Below are 26509 nucleotides of genomic sequence, written 5' to 3'. Positions count from 1 at the left end.
ATCGCTTAATGCGCGAGAGGGAGCTAGAACGCCACCGCTTTAATCAATGAGGGGACTGCAAGATTTGCGAGTGCTTAAAATATATCTTAAATTATAGCTATAGGTCTAATACACCCGTCGATTATCAGTGAGTTGCTTCCAGTCAACATGTACAAAACGGATTGTTTTATTCATCGGTACATTTCCGTTTTATACCGTTTTGAATATGAGTATAGTTTGTGATTCTTAGTCATTCCAGGAAAAGACGCGATAATAGCCCTTTAGTGGAATACACTAAACACGTAATTTTTCACCTGATTATCGAATCTTCCTGAAATAAACGCTAGATCATCATTATTATCCTTCCTCATGCAAGAATGAAAAGAGCCCTGGACCGCGGGGCTCCCCCGCCACCTCCTCCCACCCAACGGCACACAGCCACACCCACACCCACACACACACACACAGCTTCGATCGGGGTAGAAAGACATATCAGATCAAGGCAAGCTTTTATATATAGTGTTCTTACCTGGTATCTGATGTAATGCAAAAGAAATTATCAAATTATCTGATCGCCATTCCAAATACTGCTTGTGGAGGTCCGTCGCACATTATTGAGCGTTACACACGAACGGGCGGGCGGGGTTACTGTTCCATGCCATCGTTGTATAGGCCTACCTTGCCTGAGTATTTAAACCCCGCCTGCACGGCTCGGATCGTCCCAGAAAAGAAACTACACCATTCCTAATGGAGTGCAATACCAATACCGTAGGCTGCGGTATTTGCCCTTTTGCGAGCTCAGACCCATTCCCAATGATAACATCAGGCTGGATGGATGAAAATGAATGGATATCGCTAATAAAAGAAATAACGATTAAAACCCGACTATACTCGTGATTGGCGCTGAACGGTCGGCGAGTTAACCCGACTATCATCGGGTCTGGCGTTGAATGAGTTAAGAGGATTATCAATAAATATAATTGTGCATAGCCATATACAAATAAGATACAAGGTGCTAGTAAATGAATGAGTGGTGTGTGAGTCCTTGTGCAAGGTGCACCAGAGTCCGTGCAGGGTTCAGTAGTTAAGAGTCAACCAGTTCTAACAGTTCTCAATTTATCCAGACGTTAGCTGTCCAGCAGTTAGCCAACTAAGTTCTTGCCCACGGTTGTGGAACCAAGGACTGACCAAGTACAACATATGAAGAAAAAACCTGCACACTGACAAAATCTTAAGAGGATGCAAACATTTATAAATTTATTTACATTAAAAAGATGACAAAGTGAATGTGTTGGTACTGAGAGCATCACCGTTATTTGTCAGTGTGCGGCCTAATCCATAACCTACAGTACCATAACTATTTCATATTAATAAAACACCCAATGACACTGAATGACCACCTATTATGTGAGGAGATACTGAGACAGTGTATAATATATTGTCTGTATAAGATATTATCTCTGTATAATATATTGTCTGTATAAGATATTATCTCTGTATAATATATTGTCTGTATAAGACATTATCTTTGTATAATAATATTGTCTGTATAAGATATTATCTCTGTATAAAATATTATCTCTGTATAATATATTGTCTATATAAGATATTATCTCAACCCCAGCAGTTTAACATCATAATTATATGGCAGACAAAGAAAGTTGGCATTGCAGTTTAACTTGGCACTGGCATGTAACCTCTAAATAAGCAAGTTGTGTTGAGAGACTCCACCTTTGGCCTATACTCACAACACATGATTGACAGTTGGCAGATTACAAAAGCAACGCTAGAAACACATGATCATACGATTGGGATGAATACAGGACGGCAGCAGGTTCTAATGTGGAGGAGACTTGTTAACAGCTGTATGTGTGATCTTATGTTCTTCAATGGACCGTTTTAGTCTGGTGAGTATTAAGATGAAAGACATGAACTAACAAACTATCAGGTCGTTTAGCCTAGTTGAGTATTAACCTCTTAAGCCCTAGCCATATTTTCAGAAAATTCGCCTAAAAATGCATACCTAAGTAAATGGAAGATTGCTCCACTTCTACATGTTCTTGGTATCTAGGGACATCTATTGATCTCAGGGAATGTATTACCAGTGTCAGAAATATTGTGTCTGTTACTAGGCTTGAGTAAATTGTAATGAACCAAAGGATCAATTTTTAATCAATTTTCAAAAAAGGATCCTTTTTTAATCCCTTTTTTTTTTTTTTTTTTTATCTTTGACTGTGAATAACACCATGCTAACATTGACCAGACGTGCCACTGAGCTCATTCAGCACCTTATTGAGATCAAGTGTACAAAAATCTAAGCAAATAAATAAAGGGCAGATGATTTACAAGACACATGCAATTTGGACACATTTGAAATATGAATATAGAATATCAGGCCTTATGACCTTATTATGGCCAAGTCACATCTATGGATCTGGCCAAATCTCCCCTTTCCAATGGCAGAGTTCAATCTGGATTTAGCCTGGTGAGTATTAAGATGAAAGACATGAACTAACGAACTATCAGGTCATTTAGCCTGTTGAGTAGTAAGATGAAAGACGAAAGACACACAAATTAAGTGGATACGGAACACTAGCCTAGCTTAAAACTCTGGGAGAGGTGTTTTTAGCCAACAGCTAGGCTAGTGGTCCTTATCTGCTTCCATTCATTATGTGAATGGCTTGCAGCCAGATTCTTTCTACTGGACGCACAGAGAAGAAATTGATGTTCTTGTCTGACTGAGAAGACGGTGAGCGCATTTCCCACAATGTTGGCGTGTTCTAGGGCTGTCCCTGACTAAGGATTTGGATGGTCGACTATGATTGGCCAAAATGTGCTGTTAGTCGACTATTGGTAAAAAAAAAAAAAAAAAAAAATCATTCCATTTGGGCTGTGGGGAGTGCTTAATGTCTGAAGGAGTCGACTGAAGGCTTCCTGTCCTCTGCAAAAGCATGCAATTGGTCCACTGATGGATACATCTTGATATTTGTCTAGTCTAGTGTGTTCATTAGATGGGTGAAATCCTCTTTCAGTGCCTCTGTGCCTGTTTTCGTAGGCAGTTAGCCTCTGGTATGCGTGCCATTAGCGTTAGCCACGCTTCTATTTTAAATTTTTTTTTTATAATTATATTCGACTAAGAGGTTGGCCAGTCGACTACGGCTCCTTTCGACCGATTAGTCGACTAATCGACTAATAGGGGTCAGCCCTAGCGTGTTCTGCTACATCTGTGATATTACAGATTAACGGAGAATCTATGTCGACCCACCTCTCCTCAGGCTGCTGACAGCTGTGACCGGGGAGGGAGGGGAGGGGGGGGATGGGAGGGTTCTGGGAAAAGAGAGCATGAATGCTACAGTATATACAGAGTGTCCACTGCAGACAGCAACCATGACCCTGGAATGTTCTGGAGATTAAGGGCGGGATCCACAAAGAATGGATTGCACGGTGCTAATTGCACCCTTACTTACAATTCATTATGAATTGAAAATGGGGACCCTGATGTAAACAAGACAAAAGTCTTTCTCTGGTCTGCATCCCCTTAACAATTGTGTGTATTGGGCGGCCGGGTAGCGCAGTGGACTAAGCGTTTGTCTACCACCGCAGAGACACTGGTATCGAATCCAGCTGTCAGCGGTGCCTCCGGCTTGGCCGGTCGTCATACTGACACAATTGGCAGTGTCAGCGGGAGGGAAGCCGGTGGGTGGTAATCTGGTTGTTGTAAACAGCGACTCCTACAGGTCGGTCAGGGCGCCTGCACAGCGAGGAAGGGATCTGGGTGAGGTAGTGTGCCCTCCCATGCGTTACACTCACCCAATGAGAGTCCTCGCTGCCAGGTGAAAAGAGGCTGCTGGCTGTCTCCTATGTATCGGAGGAAGCATGTGATAAGACTTCAGGGCTCCCTAGACCGGCAAGTAGGGGGCAAATGCGCGCAACAACCAGGAAGGGGAGGGGGGAATTGGCATAACGACTAGATTGGGATGGACGGAAAATACAAGAAAAATAGGAGGAGAAAAAGTGGATAAAAAAAAATAACAAGTGTGTATTGTGCCGTACTGTATTGTACCCATTCTGCAACCTGTTAATAAAATGTTCAATCAATCAATCACCGCGCAGTACCTCAAAGTCACGGTTCAGTAGGTACCTCAAAGTCACGGTTCAGTAGGTACCTCAAAGTCACAGTTCAGTAGGTACCTCAAAGTCACGGATCAGTAGGTACCTCAAAGTCACAGTTCAGTAGGTACCTCAAAGTCACGGTTCAGTAGGTACCTCAAAGTCACGGTTCAGTAGGTACCTCAAAGTCACGGTTCAGTAGGTACCTCAAAGTCACGGTTCAGTAGGTACCTCAAAGTCACGGTTCAGTAGGTACCTCAAAGTCACGGTTCAGTAGGTACCTCAAAGTCACGGTTCAGTAGGTACCTCAAAGTCACGGTTCAGTACGTACCTCAAAGTCACGGTTCAGTAGGTACCTCAAAGTCACGGTTCAGTACGTACCTCAAAGTCACAGTTCAGTACGTACCTCAAAGTCACGGTTCAGTACGTACCTCAAAATCACGGTTCAGTAGGTACCTCAAAGTCACGGTTCAGTACGTACCTCAAAGTCACGGTTCGGAACGTACCTCAAAGTCACGGTTCGGAACGTACCTCAAAGTCACGGTTCGGAACGTACCTCAAAGTCACGGATCGGTAGGTACCTCAAAGTCACAGTTCGGTACATACCTCAAAGTCACGTCCCTCAAAGTCACGGTTTGGTGTGTACAGGGGGGAAACAATGCATTATGAAGTCATAAACGTGTAGCAGCCTGCCCAGCTATGTTTCAATTTAACCCAGTTGGGAATAATATCTGCTGCAGCCGAGAACAGCCACATGTTTGTCAAAATGACTGACAATTCCACTAGTGGCAGCTGTACTGTATTACTGATGCTTCCCCATTTAGTCTAAGCATTTCAAATGGATGTTACAGTATGGTCAAACTTCACGAGGCTGGTCTGTGCTAAATGCTAAATTCAGTTGTTAGGACACCATAGGCTTCGACACTATTATGTCACCGGGGGAAACTCGGAGTTGTGAACTTAAGTTCCGTTCTGCACTTCCACGGTTAAAGCTGGACTATTAATTCAGGTCATACTCCTACCAAACCGAATGTCCAGTACCGAACGTTTCGGTACAAATACGTGGACCGTTACACCCCTACCTGATACCAATTCTGCATCCTAAACTTTTAAGTATCGATTACTAACATCTCAACATTCAATGCACCAAGGCACTTTGCATCAATTCCTGATATGTTACACATGTAGGGCTGTCCTCCCAGTTTCTATTTATTTGGGCTTCGAAGCTAGCCAGCATTTATCAATGAGCTACAGTCATTACTCATTAGGACTCTCTACCACACTGACACAGTGCCAACAGGGTTCATTTTGAGGTTGAGCCACCAGGAGGCGCAAAGTCTCTAAATATTCTCAATCAATCCCCACCACATCCTCAACCATAGCGGTGGTTGGTAAGAATGTTTGCAGTGTTGTCCATAACCTGTTACTGTCTCGAAATATTCTGAAAGCCCGCTTTGTGTACAACTCGAGTTTTAATAAAATCATGGATTGTTTGTCCCTGTACTCCTATGAGCAAACAAAATGTTATAATTTTGTTATTCTAATTATTTAATTCCGAGTATGTCTGTAGAATCCACTCACAATCACCAATGATTTTTTTTCCAAATGAAGCCATTAAAAACACAGGCACACACCAATACATACAGATATAGTCGTATTTATTATTATAATTACAAGAGAATAAGCATTTATTTACCGAATGTATGCAAAGGATATGCCATATTCTGTGTGTGTGTGTGTGTGTGTGTGTGTCCTGCTGCATCTTAACACTTTGAGTGCCACGCCCGAGAATATTCGGGTTTACGCCCCGACCGTTGAGTGCCACGTCACGGCTATTCTCGGGTATTTATTTTTATTTTTTTATTAGCGATCTGAAATCATATTGCATCACGCGAGCCTACCGTTGGAGATCCAGGGACCGACGGCGCTCAGATCTGAAAAAAACGCCCCCTATCGTCTCCCAGATGGTAAATCACCCTTTTGGAATGGACTCAATGAAAGTGAATGGGAGAACAGATTTCTGACTCCACATTTTACTTCTCACTGATGCAGCCGGGGTCTACCAAAGTTCATTCTGGAGCCTCTGAGCCGCGCGGATCATGTGTTCTACTGTATACACGGTTGATCAATACATTTATCGATTTTTTCGAATGGCGATCGGAAATTGGAATAAACCATTTGGATACCATCTGACCTCAGGTAAGGAAGCTATGTTATCAGTGTTAGGATAATCAGACTCATTTTCACGGAGATATAAGCGTTTCCACAATTATGTGATATAGCTGTTTTGACTGTAAAAGCCATGAGGAAATAACAGCAGCGATTATCAGCGCAAGGCACGAGCGTGCGTGCGCACACATATACTATCGATCATCTAGCGTTTATTTGAAAACGATTCATAAATAGGCCGACAAATGACAACGTTCTGGAATATTCCAGTAAAAGGCGATTATCATAGAATGTGTTGTTTTCCCCCGGAAAACGGGTGATTTTCAAAATGCTATCAAACGGAAATGAAGCGATAAAAATACAATCTGCCTTGCCAATGTTGACTGGAAATGAGTCTTTGATAAGCAACGGGCAGATTAGACACATAGCCATCATTTAAAACAGATTAGGTAGGGCTGGGCGATATAACGATAACGATAAATATCGCGATATATTTTAATAATCGATATCTAATATCAAAATTTAAAAAAAAATCGAAAAATCGTTTTTTTTTTTTTACCTGCAACAGGGCAGTTTTAAAACCAGAGACAACAGACTTGTCTTTCTTGCCTGCAACTTAAAGTAATGGCTTTGCTTGTCCAAATGACAATACTGACCAAATTGAGATTTATTTTTCTCTTGTCCATTTATTTTGTTTGCTTTCTAATTTAAAATACAGTTTGAAACCGTCTGTACACGGTAGGCTATGTGTGCTAGCAGAACTAAACTCCAGTCACGAGTCACGGTGCACATGTGCAGTGGTTTGTCCACCAAAAAAGCGCCAAAAGATCGAAAATAAACTAGCAGAGCCAGAACTGTTCAACTCCCCTGGAGCCACAGCCAGCAGAGAAGCCTGTTTACTTTCGCTTTTAAACCAGCTGCAGCCTGAGAACTGGAGTGTGAGGGGATGTAACACTAAAGATGGCGGCAATGACAAAGAATTGCTGCAAAATAAACATACATCTGTTGTTAAAAAAAAATAAAAAATAAAAAATGTATATATATACTTATAACAATTCGATAATTATCGATATCGAGAAATATGATAACATTATCATATCGTTATCGCGATATGATTTTTTTCCATATCGCCCAGCCCTAAGATTAGGCGATATTAACGTTAACATTGGGAGTGGATGGTGGCATCAAGGGGGTAAAAAGGAAAACCCGGCGTGGCACTCAAAGTGTTAATAAACTATCGATCACGTTGTGTCTGTTATTATTATTATTATTATTTATTTCTCCCAACTGAATTTTCCGACGGCCCGTGCATGTCACAACACATTTAAGGCGAGACACGGCAGGTAAAAACTGTTTTTGATGCACTGGTCAATTTTGAGATTTTGTGCTATTTTGCTTCCATAACATGTCTTCCTTCAGACTAGTGGAAAGGAAACGTTCAAAATACACATTTAGATGTTTATTTTACTACACTCTGTCATGCCGTGCCTGTTGATTTCGCAGTATGCAGATCAGCGGTCGCCCTCTGCCCAATATCATATGAGCACCATTGTAAAGCTCTGTCTCGTGCAAAGGGGGGTTTGTCACAAACAACAAGCTCTCATTGGCTGGTGCAGATTTCTGACAACGTGATTGGTTCAGATGCATCACATGCTCTAACATTCCTGACATTGCTGTTCTCAGGCACGGGAGACTCTGCGGGACCTGTCAAAATGCAGAAAGTGCGTGTAAAAACCTCCCAGAAAAGACGACAACAGTTGTCACTAGCGAGAAGGTGTAACGAACATGAAACTTCTACTGAAGCAGAAGATGAAATGCCTTCACAAAGCGCATCAATGCGTAAGCGGTCACTGACAACTGACAACGGGGGTGTCCAAACACCAAACCTTGTCACACAGCAGTGGCTGATGGTTCACGTAGCGCGCTTGAATGAACTGATCGGTAGGTTGATATGTCCTAATTGCGCAGGGACAGGGCTTCAAATGATCATCGATGGGGGGCCGGGGTTAGGGGTGGACACGAGCTATTGTTCGCACCTGACTGCCAAGGTGTTAAAATAACAAACATTCCACAGCTCATCTTGCCCAACAGACGTGCTGTCCATGTCCGACAGCAATTAATTGCACAGATGTAGGATGAATAAAGCCTTTAAACATTTGACTTACTTGATTTTGTCACTATTATTAGATACAGTTTACATCTCTACAGTAGATACAGTATCTCAAGAACTAAACACATCACTTCAGTAATACTCAAACAAGCGCGTCAGATAATTGTGTATTTTATTTGGGCCAGGGTAGCCGCAAGCACTTCCCTCGCCTTGATAAGGAGCTGGCGGGGCGTTTGAGGTGTAAGAGAGTGCCTTCCAGTTTGAGAATGAGTGACGTACTTCATTCAGGAGTTCACAGCTGCGATCACCTGCAATTTAAGAGGACCTCTTCTTGGGACCAAGTAAGGTTTCGTCGATAATCCAATGTACAGTTACCCCTACCCCAACCACCCAACGACCTCCAATGTACAGTCCCCCCCCCCACCCCACCCACCCACCCCAATGTTTGCATTTAAATGCAAATAGGCAGAATTTGCGTCATGTATGTGACATTGTGAAGAAACAAAATACCTAATTATATTTAACTTTATTGAAGTGACAATGTCAAATGACTATATTAAATCAGGAGCGAGTCGTTGGTTAATGTCTAGTTAAAATAATATGCAACGTGAGAAAACGCTAAAACTACCAACCTGGGCTAATATGGTTCAATGAATCCATTGATCATATTGATTAAAGGAGAGGGGAGAAACTGCCTGATTAAGTTGCCATAATGTGCCATTAATGCTTAAAATATTCGCATGACAATGTAAATGTCTCGGTATTCGAGGGGTTCTGGGCTGAATTAGAATTCAGATAAATTGTAAACTGTATCCAATAATTTGAACCCCATTGAGATAGGTTGGCACATGATGAATGACTATGTATGTATTATTATACTTATAAGAGAATAATAATACAATATTGATTTATATGGAATTCGTTAAACTTATCCTTTGTTTGTTGTCATTATTATTATTATTATTATTCATTTCTCCCAAATGAACGTTCAGACGGCCTGATTGTTATTTACACAGCATGTGTAAGCAGCATGTCAAGCTGAGAACACGCCTTTTCTCTCCCCTCCCCTTTACCTAGAGACGAAAGTAACCTGGTGCAACCCGAGCACCCCTACTGGTTGATAGCGTTAACACATTCGGCGCCAGACCCGAGATATCCCGGGTTAACTTGCCATGCGTTGGGCGCCAAGACCCGAGATTTCTCAGGTTTTGGTCATTTATTCCTTTTATTCATTATTCATCCATGGACCTCTGTGTTACATAGGGAATGAGTCTGAGGTTGCCAAACGGCAATACCGGCCGCATCCCGCTAGACGGTGGTATCGAGCACCTTTTGTACCCTTCTATCTTCGCCTGTGGGACGGCCAAACGTCTCCGGTTTCATGTTTCCTTGTGGGGCGAGGGCAGCCGTTGTGCCGGTTCCATCGAAGCGCGTCAAATAACCCCGATCCACATGTTGTGGTGGATTATGCCGTGGGCCAAATGGACATTGGATGTACCAGATGGCGATCAAACAATTGGAATATTATGGTGTAGTGGGCAAGGCGCTCGCCACCAATGCAGGAGACGCTGGGTTCGAGCCCAGCTCTCCGCATTGCTATCAGCTTGGCTGGTCGTTCATACTAACACAATTGTCAGTATTAGGGGGTGGGAAGCTGATGGGTGGGGATCGGACATTGTGGACAGCGACTCCTACAGGTCGGTTGGAGCGCCTGCGCAGCAGAATCAGGAAGCGACGGGGGCGGCGTGTCCCTCCCAAGCAGACCCCCGCCGCTGAGAGATCGCGCTGTGCAGGTAAAAAGATGCGACAGCTGCTTCCTCGAGTACCGGAGGGGACACGTGATGTAAGGCTTCGTCCACATTGCAGCCGGCTTGTGGGAGACATGGCCTAACAGCGTTCGAGACAGGGGAGGGTAGAATTGGACGATACGAAATTGGGATGGGAGAAAAATAGAAAATGGAAAAAAAAAGTAGATAAAAATTAAAAAAAAAAAAACATTGGAATATTATTTTTGGAATACTCCCGATCACAGGTAAGAATGATCTGACGTCAATTTTTGCTTGATCCTGCAATGCTTTTACACCGATCGGGCTGATAAGCGTTTTTAGTGTTCAATGCGAATGCCATTACTGACAATCAAATAATCAGAAAAGACCCCCCCCCTTTCATGCATTCATGATGGAACATAATACCTATGATATAAATTTGATTTAGGGATAATAGCGTATACAGGCAAGAAATGGCAACATCTATAGTGGAATTGACGTATAGGGCTTTAACTCCGCTTTAAAACCATACTTATATTCACCACGGTATAACACGGGAATGTATAGATGGAAACATTTATTATTTTGAACGATAGGTGATGTCAAATGGGCCATAGTATTGTATCCATAGCTATAATATAGAATATAGTTATAGCTCTACAAACAAGGTGACTCAGTCCTATCGTTTAAAGCGCGGCCTAGCTACAGCGGGCCCTAACTAATAGCTGGCGCCGAGTGAGTTAATACGGCAACCAACGGAACCCAATCGGCAGTGCAGAGAGTCCTAAGGGCCACAACTGTATGTGGTAGACAGGTTTTCTGAAAGTTCTCATGACTTAATGTTTTGTCTGAGAGGAAATAATTTTCCAAATGAATGTTGGATTATTGTCTCTATAAGCCATGTCTTATGCTGATGTAGGCACATTTTTGGACTGGTGAAAAAAAATCGAGTTTGTTCGGACTAAAACACGTCTCCTTTCAAATGTAAGCGTGAGTGGAAATGAAGCCTGTCGTGACCCACCTCTGGCAGGTCCTCCGTAGGGTCTGAAGGCCTCGTCTCTCTGCCAGGTGGCTCTCTGCATGCAGGGGTGGGGTGCTGCCGCTGAGGGGGGCTGCTGCCGGTCCCGACCGGAGGCCTCCAGGAGACTCTCCATGTAGAGGCCGACGGTCTCCTCCGCCGCCGCCGTGGTCTTCAGCACGTCGATCAGCACCTGGCGGAGGCTCTCGTTGGCCCTGCGCAGGAGGTTCCTGACGGGGAGAGGGAGGGGGGCGTTAGGGTGTTCATCCAAACCTCTATTTATTCTCCAAAGGGAGAATTGAGGTCACCCTCGTTTTAAATGTCGTCGAGACTTAGACATTTCAATGCATACATTTTTTATAATATAATAATAGTAACTCTATCTACAGTATAGAGCACCCTTCACACATGGACCGCAGCTCAAAGCGGCCCACAGCAAATAGCATAAAATCAGCATACAGTCAACAGAATAAAAACAATGTAGAAAGTGCAGACATACGAATAGGCATAAAATAAGTACAATAAGTACAGTGTTGCTCGAAGGCATGTGAACCCCCTCGGAAAAGCCAGTCCCCCAAACATCAATCCCCACCACATCCTCATCCAAGACACACATAGAGCGGTGGTTGGTAAGAATGTTTGCAGTGTTGTCCATAACCCGTTACTGTCTCACTGCACATGTGAGTTTGTTGAAGTAGATCATAGATCGGGGTTATAGAAAGGCCCTAAACATATTCTGCAGACCTTTTCTCTTTTCTTTTTGTCAAACATATTATTTCTAGTGGTTCCTTCTACAAGGTTATTTGTAGTTATCTCCACTAGGCAAGGTCTGGGGAAAGCCGGTGGGGTGGGTCCTGGTCGTTGTAAACAGCGACTCCTACAGTTCGGTCGGGCGCCTGCACAGCAAGGGAAGGATCTGGGAGAGGTAGTGTGACCCTTCCACACGTTACACTCTCCCAGTGAGAGTCCGCGCTGCCAGGTGAAAAGAAGCGGTGGGCTGGGTACACATGTGTCAAAGGGAGCATGTGATAGTCTCCGCCCTCCCAGACCGACGGTAGGGGGTAGAGTGTGCAACGACCAGGAAGGGAATTGGGAATTGGCATAACGACTAACATTGGGATGGGAGGAGGAGGGGGGAAAAGATAATACAAAAAAAGAAAAGAAAAAGATTTTGCGGAACTTCCAGTGTTCACGAGAACAGTCCCTATGAACGACCCACGCTGTGGTATTCACAACATTGCAAGTGGAAAATCATTAAGAATAGCGTAGGGAGGGCAGCTAGGTGGTGCAGTGGGCAAGGCACTCACCACCAATGCTGGAGATGCTGGGTTCGAGCCCAGCTCTCCACATTGTTTTCAGTTTGGCTGGTCGTCCGTACTAATACAATTGGCAGTATTAGAGGGTGGGAAAACTGATGGGTGGGGATCGGACGTTGTGGACAGCGACTCCTACAGGTCGGTTGGTGCGCCTGCGCAGAATCAGGAAGCGACGGGGGCGGCGTCCCTCCAAAGCGCAGACCCCTGACGCTGAAAGATGGCGCTGCGCAGGTGAAAAGATGCGACGGCTGCTACCTCGAGTACCGGAGGGGACTCGTGCTATGTATGACTTAGTCCACATTACAGCCGGCTTGTGGGAGGCATCTGAATCTCTACAGATGGTTTAGAATCTATACGCTCCATCTGAATCTCTACAGATGGTTTAGAATCTATACGCTCCATCTGAATCTCTACAGATGGTTTAGAATCTATACGCTCCATCTGAATCTCTACAGATGGTTTAGAATCTATACGCTCCATCTGAATCTCTACAGATGGTTTAGAATCTATACGCTCCATCTGAATCTCTACAGATGGTTTAGAATCTATACGCTCCATCTGAATCTCTACAGATGGTTTAGAATCTATATGCTCCATCTGAATCTCTACAGATGTTTATGTTCTTCATGGATTCCTTGCTGTAAGGAAGGTCTTAAAAGGGCACTTCACCAAAAAGCAATGTCGATTAATTTTACACATAATCTCACACACATCCAAAAGCTCTAAATAGTTTTGCAGACATTCATTTATTGAGAGTAAATTTGTTTGAATATGGTCACCAGTGATGTCATCGATTAATTACAGCTCCATGAAATGATAAAGTAGCACTCCCTATAAGACAAAGTATTACTATTTTTTCATCTACACCATTTCATTGAGCTGTAATTAACACAACACAAGGATTCAATGTCCCTGATGACATCACTGGTGGCCATTTCCAATCTCAAATTTTACTCTCAATAATTTATATGCAAAATAAATCAGCATCGTTTTTTGGTGTTTGTCATGTCATTAACGTGTTATTGATAAATTCCAAATATAAATGTTGTGAGGAACAGCGGTATTCTTCACAGTCTATTAACCCCTGTAGTATACGTTTTCAGAAACCCTGTTTGGTGACATGAACATATCTGATAAAACAACACACCTATTGTTCGACAACAGTCGCTCTTCTCTCCTGACGCTGTGGAAAATCCCACAATTCAATGCAAGTGTAAAAGAGAGAACTCTCTTTTAGAACACATTTTTGTAGAAAGAGTCAGTGATAATCCTCCTCCTCTCTAACCTCTCGGTGGTGAGGACATCGGAGCTGGACGAGTCGCCCGCGTCTTCTGGCAAGACTTGTCCCCCGGGTGGCTTCGTTGATCTCATCCCCTCCTCTTCACCTCCTCCTCCTCCTCTTGCTCCACGTTCCTCCTTTGCTTTCGTCTTCAACGCCTGCACGGGCAGAAGAGATAACACGGACAAGAACCCGGTCATTTTTAAAAGTCTTCCACACAAAAGACAAAGGTTGACAATTCCACACTTTGTCCCCGATTACAAAGCATGAGACGACAAAGAGACGGGGCTGTGGCCATTAATAATAGTCTTCAAATAGTCTTCAAAGACTAATAGTCTTCCAATAAGACACGACACACATACACACTATACACACACACACACACTCACTCTGGGAAACACTAGTATATTTGTGCTGCTATGGCAACAGGTGCACCTGAGTAACTAGGAGCGGGTGTGGGGGGAGCGCCCTCTTTTGGCGAGAAAGCGGAACTCCGGACTTCTCTGGACTTGAATATCAATTCACGGCTCACAGAGACACCACATTGTGCGGTCATTTACAGACACTCGCTGGTACCGAAATCAGGTCGAAGCAGCCGTTTCTTTTCCATCAGGAAAATCATCGTGGAAGTAAAGTGAATCTTTGGAATGAGTACAAGACGTATACAGTGTCCTGGAGAATCCCCGGCACCCTTGGTAAACGAGGGCCGTCGAAGAAATGTCTCATGTTCCATGGAATTCCATAGTGAAACTGGACATAAAAAATCACTGAAATGAATGTGTGCTTATAGTACACCTGTTCAAACTTGCCTTCTCGCAACACGGTGCAGCTCCCAAGTAGCCCACCCCCTTCCCCCACTGACAATTTTTTTAAGCTACCGATCCTGTTATTTTTTGGTGTTTTTGTTTTTTGCAATAGACTGCACCTTGCTTCCTTTTATATAGATATTTTTGTTGTTACTATATATATATATATATATATATATATATATATATATATATATATATATATATATATATATATATATATATAATAAGCGGCTGGGTGGCGTAGCGGAGATTGCGCTCATCACCAATGCAAGAGACTCCGGTATCGAATCCCAGTCTCAGCATTGCCTTCGGCTTGGGCCGGCCGTCGCACTGGCTCATTTGGCAGAGTCAGCGGGTGGAAGTCGATGGGTGGGGATTGGACGTTGTGGACAGCGACTCCTACAGGTCGGTTGGGTGACGCCAGCAGAGACAGGAAGTATCGGGGGCAGCGTGAGCCTCCCACGCGTTATTCCTCGCCACTGAGAGTCCGCGCTGTCTGGTGAAAAGATGCGACAGGCTGCCTCCTCGTGTACCGAAGGGGACAGGTGAAGTGATGCAAGGCTTCTATCCTCACTACAACCGACCAGTGGGGGGCATAGTCTAGCAACGTTCAAGACAGGGGAGGGGAGAATTGGCAATACGAAATTGGGATGGGAGAAAAATAGAAAAATGGGGAGAAAAAGTGGATAAAAAAGAAATATATATATATAATATATATTCATATTTTTATCTTATCTTCTTATAGTTTCTCTCAACTCTCTTTTTATGTAAAGTGTCCTGGAGTCCGAGAAAGGCGCTTCTCTCATTAAATCTAATTTATTATTATTATTGTTATAGTTACAGGGGGGGGGGGGGGGTGATTATTTACAAGAACATGTACATTTTCTTTGAACCCTCAGGGAACTGGACAGAATAACACCCAGAAGTCAGCTACGTATGGCAGGTTTGAGTCTTCTGTCCACCACCGTGCACTACAGTCACGTGACAGTACCGAGTTCTGCTTTGTTAGCAGGAAAATAAATTCATATTATCAATGACTACTTAAGAAGAAACAATGCCGATTTATTTTGCACATAATCTCTCATACACAAACAAATTTAAAAACGGTTTTGCACATATTCATTTAGTTAGACAGTTATTGAGAGTAAATTAGTTGGAATATTATGGCCACCAGTGATGTCATCAGGGACATTGAATCTTGTGGTTGTGTTAATTAATTACAGCTCAATGAAATTATAAGGTAGCAGTCCCTATAAGACAAGGTAATGCTATTCTTTCCATCTAGATAATTTCATGGAGCTAATTATTAGCACAACAAAATTATACTACAGATAATTGTACTACGACGATTACTACTATAACCATCCGCCACTCTGTCGGCCAATCGGTCAGAGACATGCAATTTGCCACAATGTTAGATGTCGGTGTGTTAATAATGCGCTACAACAACCATCAAACCAATCGGCCGCATGGTGGCACTATCACCAAAGATCAAAGTGTCAAACTTTGAAAAGCCATGAGAAACACCAAGTCCAATTGACACAAGATGTTGTACACACATGCAGTTATGCTCAGCCTGCAACTTTGCCAATAGGACCACCTATTTTTTTGTTGTTCTTACTCTATTTATTTTCATTAAAAAAAGAATTCTTATGTACCTTAGATGCTATCTATGTATATATATGTAATAATAAATAATAATAATTTCTTAGATTTATATACTGTAGCGCCTTTCATGAGACCCAAGGCGCTTCAGTATATATATGTAATAATAATAATTTCTTAGATTTATATACTGTAGCGCCTTTCATGAGACCCAAGGTGCTTAACAGTGGAGGGGCAACTAAGGGGAAGGAGATCAGAGGAACAATTAAGTAAAAACAATAAACGAAAAGAGGGAAATCAGGCAGAGTCATTAATACATTTGGTGAAGAGGTGAGATTTGAGTTGAGATTTGAAGGAGTCCAGGGATGTAGCACTACGGATGTTTGGAGGGAGGGGGTTCCAGAGGGTGGGTGCGGCAACAGAGAAGGCTCTGGGAGAGACAGTGCACAGGTTGGTGGTGAGGATGGAGAGGAGACCGGAGTCAGAGCTTCATTACATGTAATGAATGGAATACATTAATTCCAATTATTACATGGCGTTTTAACATTCGCCAAAATGCTTGATTGTGATTGGTCAATAGCGCTCGGTTGCCCGTAGCAGCGGTAAATTATTTCTCGATAATTCACCGCTGCTACAGGCAACACGCAATAATGACCGCTGTTAGGGGCAACAGAGCGCTATTGACCAATCACAATCAAGCTTTTTGTTCGCAGTCACAAAAGCTATAACCTCGTTCCCAGCTTTATCTCGCACAGCTGCACTACATCAGGTGCAATCAAGTCCACACCTGCCGATGACAGAGGAGCAACAGAACAACTGCGTCTGCATTTGATCTCGTCTTGTCGATGGTGTAAAATGAATTACGTATATTGTTAGTAAGTTAGCCATGTAATAAGCGGGATAATGTATAGCTATACTCTGTAATTGTCGCAAAATACTGCAACACTATATTATCACCGACATCCTGTTGGGGGATCCCCTTTGAACAGCCCATCTGAGGTTTCTCTCCTCCACGCCGCCTGTGGTGCTTTTTTTTTTCTTCTTATTGCTAGGTTTTTAGTGAGACGTTCCTTATCATCATTGGGGAAAGTGTGGGAGTGTTGTATATTTGGATTTTATGTTTTAAAATTTTATTTTTATCTATTGTGAAGTTTCTTCTTGACTTCTTCTGAAGACTTCTTGTACAGCCCATGGGGGCTATTCCATGTGACCTCGGGCTATACAAATACATTTGATTTGATTTTGACCACCCATGAAAATAACTGCTATGGTTTCCCACCCAATTCTCACAAACTTCAAAACACTACTCCTCACCTTCAAAGCCCTCCATAGTCTGCCCCCCCCTACCTGACTGACCTCCTTCTCCCCTACCGCCCCACCCGTTCCCTCCGGTCCACTCTTTCCCTCACTGTCCCGTCATCCAAACTCAAAAGTTTCGGTGACCGGGCATTCTCACGAGCTGCACCCCGACTCTGGAACTCCCTCCCTCAGACCATCAGAGACTCTCCCTCACTCTCCACCTTCAAATCCAGACTCAAAACCTACCTGTTCTCCCAAGCATTCAACCTTCCTTACCCATAACCACCCTCCTCCAACTCGCCACCATTTCCCCTGCCCCACGTTCTCTCCTCTCCTGCCCCCCTCCCACCCCCCTTGGTTTTCCCTTACTCTCCTCCCGACTGTCTCCCCTACTCACTCCCGTATTTGTTATCCGTTACTTGTGGTTTTATGTTTCCTGTGTATTCTTATTGTCCTCTGTTTCCCTGTGGTTCTGTTTCTTTGTTTTCTTTGTTTCTTTTTTGCCTATCGTCAGCGACTTTGGGTCTTTGAAAAGCGCTATACAAAATAAATGAATTATTATTATTATTATTATTATTATTATTATTATTATTATTATTAAACTCATTATAAACAGGAGGTGAACACTTTGTCTGATTTGCACCAAACCTCACATGCATGTTTCCTCCATGATAGGGGAGAGGTTTGACCACATTGTGTTGCTATTCACAAAGATCACATGATAAGAGACATTTGCCACAATGACAGATAATGGTGTGCCAACGCCTCAAACCAAATCTCACACCAGTTGGCGCCACAATAAAACGTCAAAATGTACAACTCCCCCCAATCTTAAACATTCATCTGAAAACAAATCGTGACCCCGACAACCAAAATAAATGACATTCCCATCCGTATTAAACTTCATACACTGCACTATAAGACCTAGACGATATAATGGAAAGACATATATATATATACACACACACACGCATGACACTCCACTACCCACATAGGAAGAATGGCTAACCTAAATGAAGAGACAGATTTTTGACAACCTTAAAACTCAATCGGGCTAATTGTAGCTCCAGCACTTTAGTACCAAGTTCTCTTGAACAGTAATGGGTTACAGTTCTGTGTGTGTGTGTGTGTGTGTGTGTGTGTGTGTGTGTGTGTGTGTGTGTGTGTGTGTGTGCGCGTGTGTGTGTGTGTGTGTGTGTGTGTGTGTGTGTGTGTGTGTGTGCGCGTGTGTGTGTGTAGGAACACAACTCTTCACATGAAGAACATTGAAGCCGGCAGCCACTTCTATCATGCGTAATGGTGTGAGAGATGTTGAGTGTGAGGCTTGGCTGATCACCATGTCTTGGGGACGTGAGGTTCTCAACGTGGACCGACTGGGAACCCATCCCACCACACCTGCAGGGTTCAACAAGTTACATTTGAGACTTTTTAAACCCACTTGGAATATAATTTAATACCTATTTCACGGCCATACTGGCAAAAAAAGTATGAAGGAATATTATTATGGAAGAAGCAATTCCATATGAATTACTTTTGAAGCCCAGATATTTAGCCCAAACACGTTTTAAATGTGAAACAGTTATCGCAACATAGAAGTAACTTCCTAATCCAATAAATGTTTAAGACCCATCAAAATCAGATTTAAGACCTTTTTAAGACTTTTTAAGACCTTGTGGGAACCCTAAACCCTGTGGAGTTTTTAGGGGTCTCCCTAAAAACTGTTTAAGGGCATGCGTCCACCTAGCTCACATTTCCAGCTGAAAAACGCTGGCAGTGCGCCGGTAGTGCTGGGGTCGCTTGCGGTGAGAGAAAAAAAGCAGCGCGAGCCTTTTGTAGCTATGGCAACGAGCTGTCAGTCACCAACCTACCTGATGACGAGAGAGAAAGAACTCTAGCGACAACTACATGACAGCCATCTTGTAATAATAACTTTTATCGTATTTTACTGCCGCGGTTTTGCACATATAGCATATTTTAATACACTTTATTGAATATTAATTACGGTATATATATAGTTATTGCCCGACACCACAGTTCGCCCTTTGCTTTTTATTAGCTTTTATTAGTGTATTCATGTAGTTAGTGTATTTGTGCTTTGTCGCGAATCTCAATGGCCCGTCTCTTGTGGGTAGACAGCCAAGACAGGCAGGCAACTCCGGTGTCAGGTTACAAACAGAGTGGTAGATATGATTGGCTGTGATTGGTTGTCTGCAAATGCGCTCGGCGCATCGCTCTGAAAAGTTCAAAAAGTTTCAACTTTAAACGCAGAGTGCGGCCGCAGAAAAAAGCTGAAAGGCGCTGAAAAAAGAAGCCGACTGCAGCGCATTTCCTATAGGCGGCAGCATGCGGCCGCATACGCTCCCTCCCCATTGGGATCAATTGAAAAAAGACGCTTGCGGCCATAAAAATGAGATAGGTGGACCCGGGCCCTAAAGGGATATGGATTGTGTAACATGTCATCTCTTCTCTGCTTCATGTGAAGTTAAATCTACTCTAGAAGTGAAACTGAAACTTAAAATGCGTACAACGGTAGGGGCTGTAGGCAATTAATTTACTCAGTGGATTCCTGAACACAGAATGACACCGGTATCACCGACTACCGCAGCAAGCCTAGGTGGAACTAAGTATAACTTAATACAAAAATATTATATTTAATTATAATAATTATTATAAATATATAATAATCATTATAAATGTTTTTCCTGTTGTACCGAATTCATACCGAACCGTGACCCAGAAAAAAAAGGTACATACCGAATCATGGCTTCTTAGTACCGTTACACCCCTACTTGTAAGACATAAAATTGTAACCATCCACAACAGAAAACAGTGGTCCTTTCCAGTGGCATTTCCTATGACATAATCGAGAGCACACTGGGGCTAGTTCCAAGACATCATGTCGGTCTGAAGCACAGGAAATGAGCAAGGACTGTTTTCTGTTGTGGATGTTAAAACCTTTTGTCTGCATGTTGTAGTGTGGGTTAACCCCTCGTTTGCTGCCCGTCTGACGCTTCCTGGTTCACTCAGAACCCAGCCAGAACTCTGACCACGGGACTCTGTGAGTAAGCTAATGGTTATGCATCGATTACGCTACTGGCAAGTATAATATACTATACTATACTATACTTCATACTACTTAATGTAATTTAATTTTTTTAATATCCCTGTAATTTAAGTATTTCTCAACTCTTAACACTCTTAACTTACCACCTTTAGATAATAAAGTACTCTACTGTTCAAACTCTAAAGTTTGAAAACATTATTCCTCTGAAAACTTAAAATGGACTTATATGGTTCTTCATCTGAGCTACTCAATTAGAACCATGGAAGTTGATGCTTCATTGTGATAAGATCAGAAGCTGACGTCAGTGAGTAGCTTGTTACAGTACTGACCTCAGTGAGCAGCTTGTTACAGTACTGACCTCCTCAGTGAGCAGCTTGTTACAGTACTGACCTCGGAGACCTCCTCAGTGAACAGTTTGTTACAGTACTGACCTCAGTGAGCAGCTTGTTACAGTACTGACCTGCTCAGGGAGCAGCGCTGTCCTCTTCTCTCTTAGCTCTCCTTCCAGCCTCTCCTTCTGCTGGTTGAATCTCATCTCCAGCTCCGCCAGCGAAGAGGCCCTGGACACCAGCTCCTCCCTCTCCTCCCCGTCCTCCTGGGTCTGCATGGAGGAGGTGGTCTGCATGGAGGAGGTGGACTGCATGGAGGAGGTGGTCTGCATGGAGGAGGTGGACTGCATGGAGGAGGTGGTCTGCATGGAGGAGGTGGTCTCGCAGGCACGCTTGTTGATTCGGGCCAGCTCACTCTGCTGGGCGAACTCCACGGACATCTGAACTATGACCTGTGGAGGGGGAGAGGTTTATATGTTTAGAACACAATGCTTTTGCCTAAAGGGTTCCGTTTACATTGACATGCACACATGTAATATTTGGCCCATTCCACAACCTCGGCTGTACAGGTACCCATGGAATACAACGTAATCAACGTGTCGAGACACCCATCGTTCCTGGAGACAGAGACCAGTATCACTGCTCGACTGCTTGGCCACTGCTGTGTTGATGGCTTAGATACATTGCTTTAGGTTTTTATTTATTTATTTTTTTAAACAATATTTGTATTGGATTTTACAGTACAAGTCAGATTTTCATTGCCATAAATTATTTTGAGTGCCTTTTCTCCACAAGTGTACACAAATATACACACATACCCCCCTCCCCTTACCTCTCTCTTAACATCTTTAAGTCCACATTTAGTGTTATCATATAAAAATAATACGTATACATTCAATGGTACCTTTAGTAAAATATCTCGTGCATAGGTAAAGATGAATTAAAAATCAAATAAAAATTACATCCTTACAACACCTTTAATGACATGTCTCTGCTCTCCCCCGGGGTCATCTGACCACGGGAGAGTGCGGGGGGATTCCTCCTGTAGAAGCCCTCCTATATCTCCCCTTCTTAAGTATTCATTAAATGGTTTCCATATACCCTCGTAAACCTCTATTTTGTTATTCTCTCCATTGACACGCATTGTGCCATGTTCTTAATCCAAGCACCGATTGTAGGCTATTGTTCGTTTTGCCTGCAGTATAGCAAAGTCAATACATTTGTATTGTTTGGTTCTCAGGTTGAGATTTATTGGATATAGGTGTAGCAATATCGTTTTGGAGTCTAATGGGATATTCACTGAGGTTTGGTGTTCAGCACCACAGTGCAACAACACATGCAGATATAGCTGTTGTACACTTTTCAAGCAACCAGCACACGGTACGGGTTATAATGTGTCAAAGCCATCACAACACTATGTAAAAAGACACGGTTTTGATTGATTGATTGAAAACTTTATTAACAGATTGCAGAATGGGTACAGTACAGTACAGCTCAATACATACAATTGTTAAGGGGATGCAGACCAGAGAAAGACTTTTGTCTTGTTTACATCAGGGTCCCCCATTTTCAATTCATGGTAACATATATGACATACATGACATACAGATAGACAGTACTGCTACATCTATACATTTATGACATACCAGTACGGGTTATAATGTGTCAAAGCCATCACAACACTATGTAAAAAGACACGGTACGGGTTATAATGTGTCAAAGCCATCACAACACTATGTAAAAAGACACGGTACGGGTTATAATGTGTCAAAGCCATCACAACACTATGTAAAAAGACACGGTATGGGTTATAATGTGTCAAAGCAAATCACTATGTAAAAATAATGAATTGTGTCAAAGTCATCACAACGTATAAGATACTGTGTCAAAGCCACCACAACAGTATGTAAAATATACTGTGTCAAAGCCACCACAACAGTATGTAAAAGATACTGTGTCAAAACCACCACAACAGTATGTAAAAAGACACAGCATGGGTTATAATGTGTCAAAGCAAAACACAAAAATTATTAATTGTGTCAAAGCCACCACAGCAGGATGTAAAAGATGATGTGTCAAAGCCATCACAACACTATGGAAAAAGAACAGTGAGTTTATTGCCAAGCAATGCGTGTATCCAGTGATTACAGCTGTCTCCAAACGTTTTTTTGGAGGACAGTCACACATCGATATGTACATAGATATGACCTATGGTACATCCCTACTCAGGTTTCTTATAGTACATAGATATATCCCCGCTATTGTGAACAGGATATGGTATTTACGTGTAACAACTCAAAGACAGAATAGTCAGGTATCCTAAATAATAGAATATCAATAATGTACACAAGTATAATAAAGTCGTGGACCAGGTGGGTTTCCCTGTACCCAATATCTGAAATGATAAAAATTTAAATTTAAATCTAACCCTAACTAACCTTACTGTCATGCGCTGTCCTAATATACTAACCTACACTGTAGCACTCAACACTTTGATGAACATTGTTACTCAGCTGATAGAGTTGTACCCTTCCTGCTGACTTGTTGTACAAAACTTGTAAGTCGCTTTGGATAAAAGCGTCAGCTAAATGACTAAATGTAAAATGTAATGTAATGTACCTTAGCGATCTCCTCCTCTGCCATCTCCCGCTGGTGCTTCTCCAGCGTGCCTTGCCCCCCGACCACGCCAGGACCTCCGATGGAGCGCCTGCCGCCGTTGATGCCGTCTGGGTCGTGCTGCTTGACCCTAATCAATGCTTCCTCCTCTTCTCCTCCTCCTCCTCCTCCTCTCTCTCCTTCACTATCCGTCCGTCCTCTGCTCTGCCCCTCCTCCATTAGTCTGCGGAGCTCGGCGCGGTGCTGCTCCTTGAACGCGCTCACCTCCTGGACATACTTGCGGTAGAGAGCTTTCCTCAGGGTCTGCAGGTGATCCGTCAGGTCCGCGGACGAGGCGGGCAGGTGCAGCTCGACACCCAGGCCTACCCCAGACACCTCCTCCTCTACCAGCTGAGAAGACGAGAGAGAGAGAGAGAGAAAGAGAGAGAGAGAGAGAGAGCGAGCGAGAAGGGTTATGAATAAAAGTAGGAGATTGCAGAAAAGTAAGAGATGGATATAGAGATAGAGGGGAAGAGAGAGGAGTAGATGGATGAGAGAGGAGTAGATGGAAGAGAGAGGAGTAGATGGATGAGAGAGGAGTAATAATAATAATAGTAGATGGACACCAGTGAAAATGGTAACAAGAAATTATGACAAGGAAGAAGTCTGTGGCTGTTTCTAAGTCGGATCCAAAGCAGCTATTCAATCCATTTACCACCATTCTAATCTCCACAACCCCCACCATGAAGGAATCAATAGAGCTCAGTGTCGACCTACAGTAGCTCTAGTCTGTTTACTTTTCAATCCAAGTCTTGTCTCCAAGTTCTCTCTCTCTCTCTCTCTCTCTCGCTCTCTGAAACCACCACTCTTTTCCTATAGTCCGGTATCTCGTTCTTCCTCTCTATCCCTGTGCTTCTCCCCTACCTTCCCTCTGTGTTCTGAAGTGAGGATGGAAAAAATACAAGGTCTCACACACACGCCACTCACTTATGAGTGGGTCGTCAAGAGAGAGAGAGAGAGAGAGAGAGCGAGAGAGAGAGGGCAGAAGCCGGAGCGATGGAGAGTGAAAGACCAGACTTATATGGAGCACGTTCGGTCACGCGAGACGGAATCAGCCTTTCATACCGTGGCTGAGGCTAGGGTAGTAACATGCTCGGGTCGCTGGGGAAGGAGTATGAGAGGGAGACGGTGTGTGTGTGTGTGTGTGTTATGTAACCCTGTGCTCCATGCAGAACTGTAGCCATTTGGAGTGGTGCCCCTCTGGCACAAAGCCAGTGATCTGGGGCAGGTTTTTGCCCTCAGGCTGCAAAGTCCACCCCTCCAACCCTCCTGTCAAAGTGTCTTAATGCATAGTATGAACTTCAGCTTGGGACGGAGGGAGGAGGCGCAGGAGGAGGAGTGTGATATGAAGATGTGGATTGGGGGCGGGAGGGGAGGGGGGGGTAGAAACCTACCTTCAGTTCCTCTTCCAACCTCTCGGGGCTCCACTGGGGAACGCCGGCCAAGCTGTAGGAGAATGGAAAAATAATCCTTATTGTATAGTAAAAATATATTAAATAAATCAGGCTAAAGGTAACACACATTCTTGTATTTCTGCAAGTATTGCACAATATGTGTAAATAAAAGAAAGAAACGCACACACATTCATGTAAGTATATGTATATATTTGATGTATATGTGTATGGTATCTCAGTGTTTCCCATTAATTACCTAGACTGTGGTGGCCCGCTACAGTCTCATTTGTCCCGCCACAGTTTTATAATGAACCGAAAATAAAAAAATTTGTATTTAATTTATAAAAAAATATTAATATTTTTAAATATAAAGTTTGCCAATAGGGATGTATCAGTAGCATTGGCAGTGGTAGTAGTCGTAATAGTAATCCAGTATATATCTTTTAATTTTCTTTTTTTTTATCCACTTTTTCTCCCATTTTCTATATTTTCTCCCATCCCAATTTCGTATCATCCAATTCAACCCTCCCCTGTCACGAACGCTGTTTCTTGCCTCCCACAAGCCGGCTGCAATGTGGACTAAGTCATACATAGCACAAGTCCCCTCCGGTACTTGAGGTAACAGCAGTCGCATCTTTTCACCTGCACAGCTCGATCTCTCAGTGGCGAGGAGTAACGCGTGGGAGGCTCACGCTGCCCCCGACACTTCCTGATTCTACTGCGCAGGCGCACCAACCGACCTGTAGGAGTCGCCGTCCACAACGCCCAATCCCCACCCATCAGTTTCCCACCCCCTAATACGGCCAATGTGTATTAGTATGAACGACCAGCTAAACTGAAAGCAATGTGGAGCGCTGGGCTCGAACAGGCGAGCCCAGCGTCTCCGCATTAGTGGCGAGCGCCTTGCCCACTACGCCACGTAGCCGCCCATATCTTTTAATTTTCTAAAGAAATAAACGTCAACACAGGTAGCCACTTTTGCTTAATTTCTTTGATGGCTCAAATGTATGCTCTAGTCGATTTAGTGTTTTGAGCACAAAGTTCATCATAGATCAAGCCTCTTCATTTTGCTCTCAAAGCTCTATAATATGTTTTTTGGATTCCACGTTCACCGTGGAGACATGCACAAAATAATCATCTCCATGAATTCAAGGAATCAGCATTTCATTTTGAACAAAGCTTTTTGCTTCCCCCATTCACATTATATAAAAAGAAAAATCCATAACATACATCAAAGAAAGACAGTAGGACAACGCTGTTAATTGTTAAAGCACAGGATCACTGTATTTTAGCGGTGACAACCATGGCTGAACCAGCAGAGGGCAGTAGTTTCACGGTTCCTGACTGACAGCCCTGCACACAGAGTGATTCTGCTGTTAGGAGAGTCCAATACATTCATTATAAAACTGTAAAAGTATAATATACAGCGTTTCAAATTCAAAGTAATCCAGCAGAACACTCAATGAACGGATTTATACGTATATATCATATGAGTATATATGATATATTAAGAGAGAGGACTAAGTAAGGTGACTGAAGCACCACATATATTAAAGTTTTTAGCATTTGTAGATTTATATTATATTTAGATTAAGAAAGACTATATT

At 43.1% G+C, this 26509-nt stretch overlaps 1 protein-coding gene across 6 annotated transcripts in view; it reads right to left on the bottom strand.

Moving 5' to 3' along the window:
• The window catches only part of akap9 (A kinase (PRKA) anchor protein 9), a 276424-nt gene that overhangs the window by 131243 nt on the left and 118672 nt on the right, over positions 1-26509 (bottom strand). For all 6 annotated transcript variants that reach the window (XM_084313669.1, XM_084313670.1, XM_084313671.1 and 3 more), the window contains exons 16-20: positions 24903-24954; positions 23473-23859; positions 20985-21305; positions 13754-13905; positions 11156-11382 (exon numbers count right to left, since the gene is read on the bottom strand). In XM_084313669.1, coding sequence (XP_084169795.1) covers positions 11156-11382; positions 13754-13905; positions 20985-21305; positions 23473-23859; positions 24903-24954 — 1139 coding nt within the window. The remainder of the gene's footprint in view (positions 1-11155; positions 11383-13753; positions 13906-20984; positions 21306-23472; positions 23860-24902; positions 24955-26509) is intronic.

The sequence above is a fragment of the Notolepis coatsorum genome (assembly GCF_963971535.1).
Source record: "Notolepis coatsorum genome assembly, chromosome: 4".
Classification (NCBI taxonomy): Eukaryota; Metazoa; Chordata; class Actinopteri; order Aulopiformes; family Paralepididae; genus Notolepis; species Notolepis coatsorum.
Note: the sequence above shows the minus strand (reverse complement) of the source record. Positions and strands in the feature narration are given on the sequence as shown.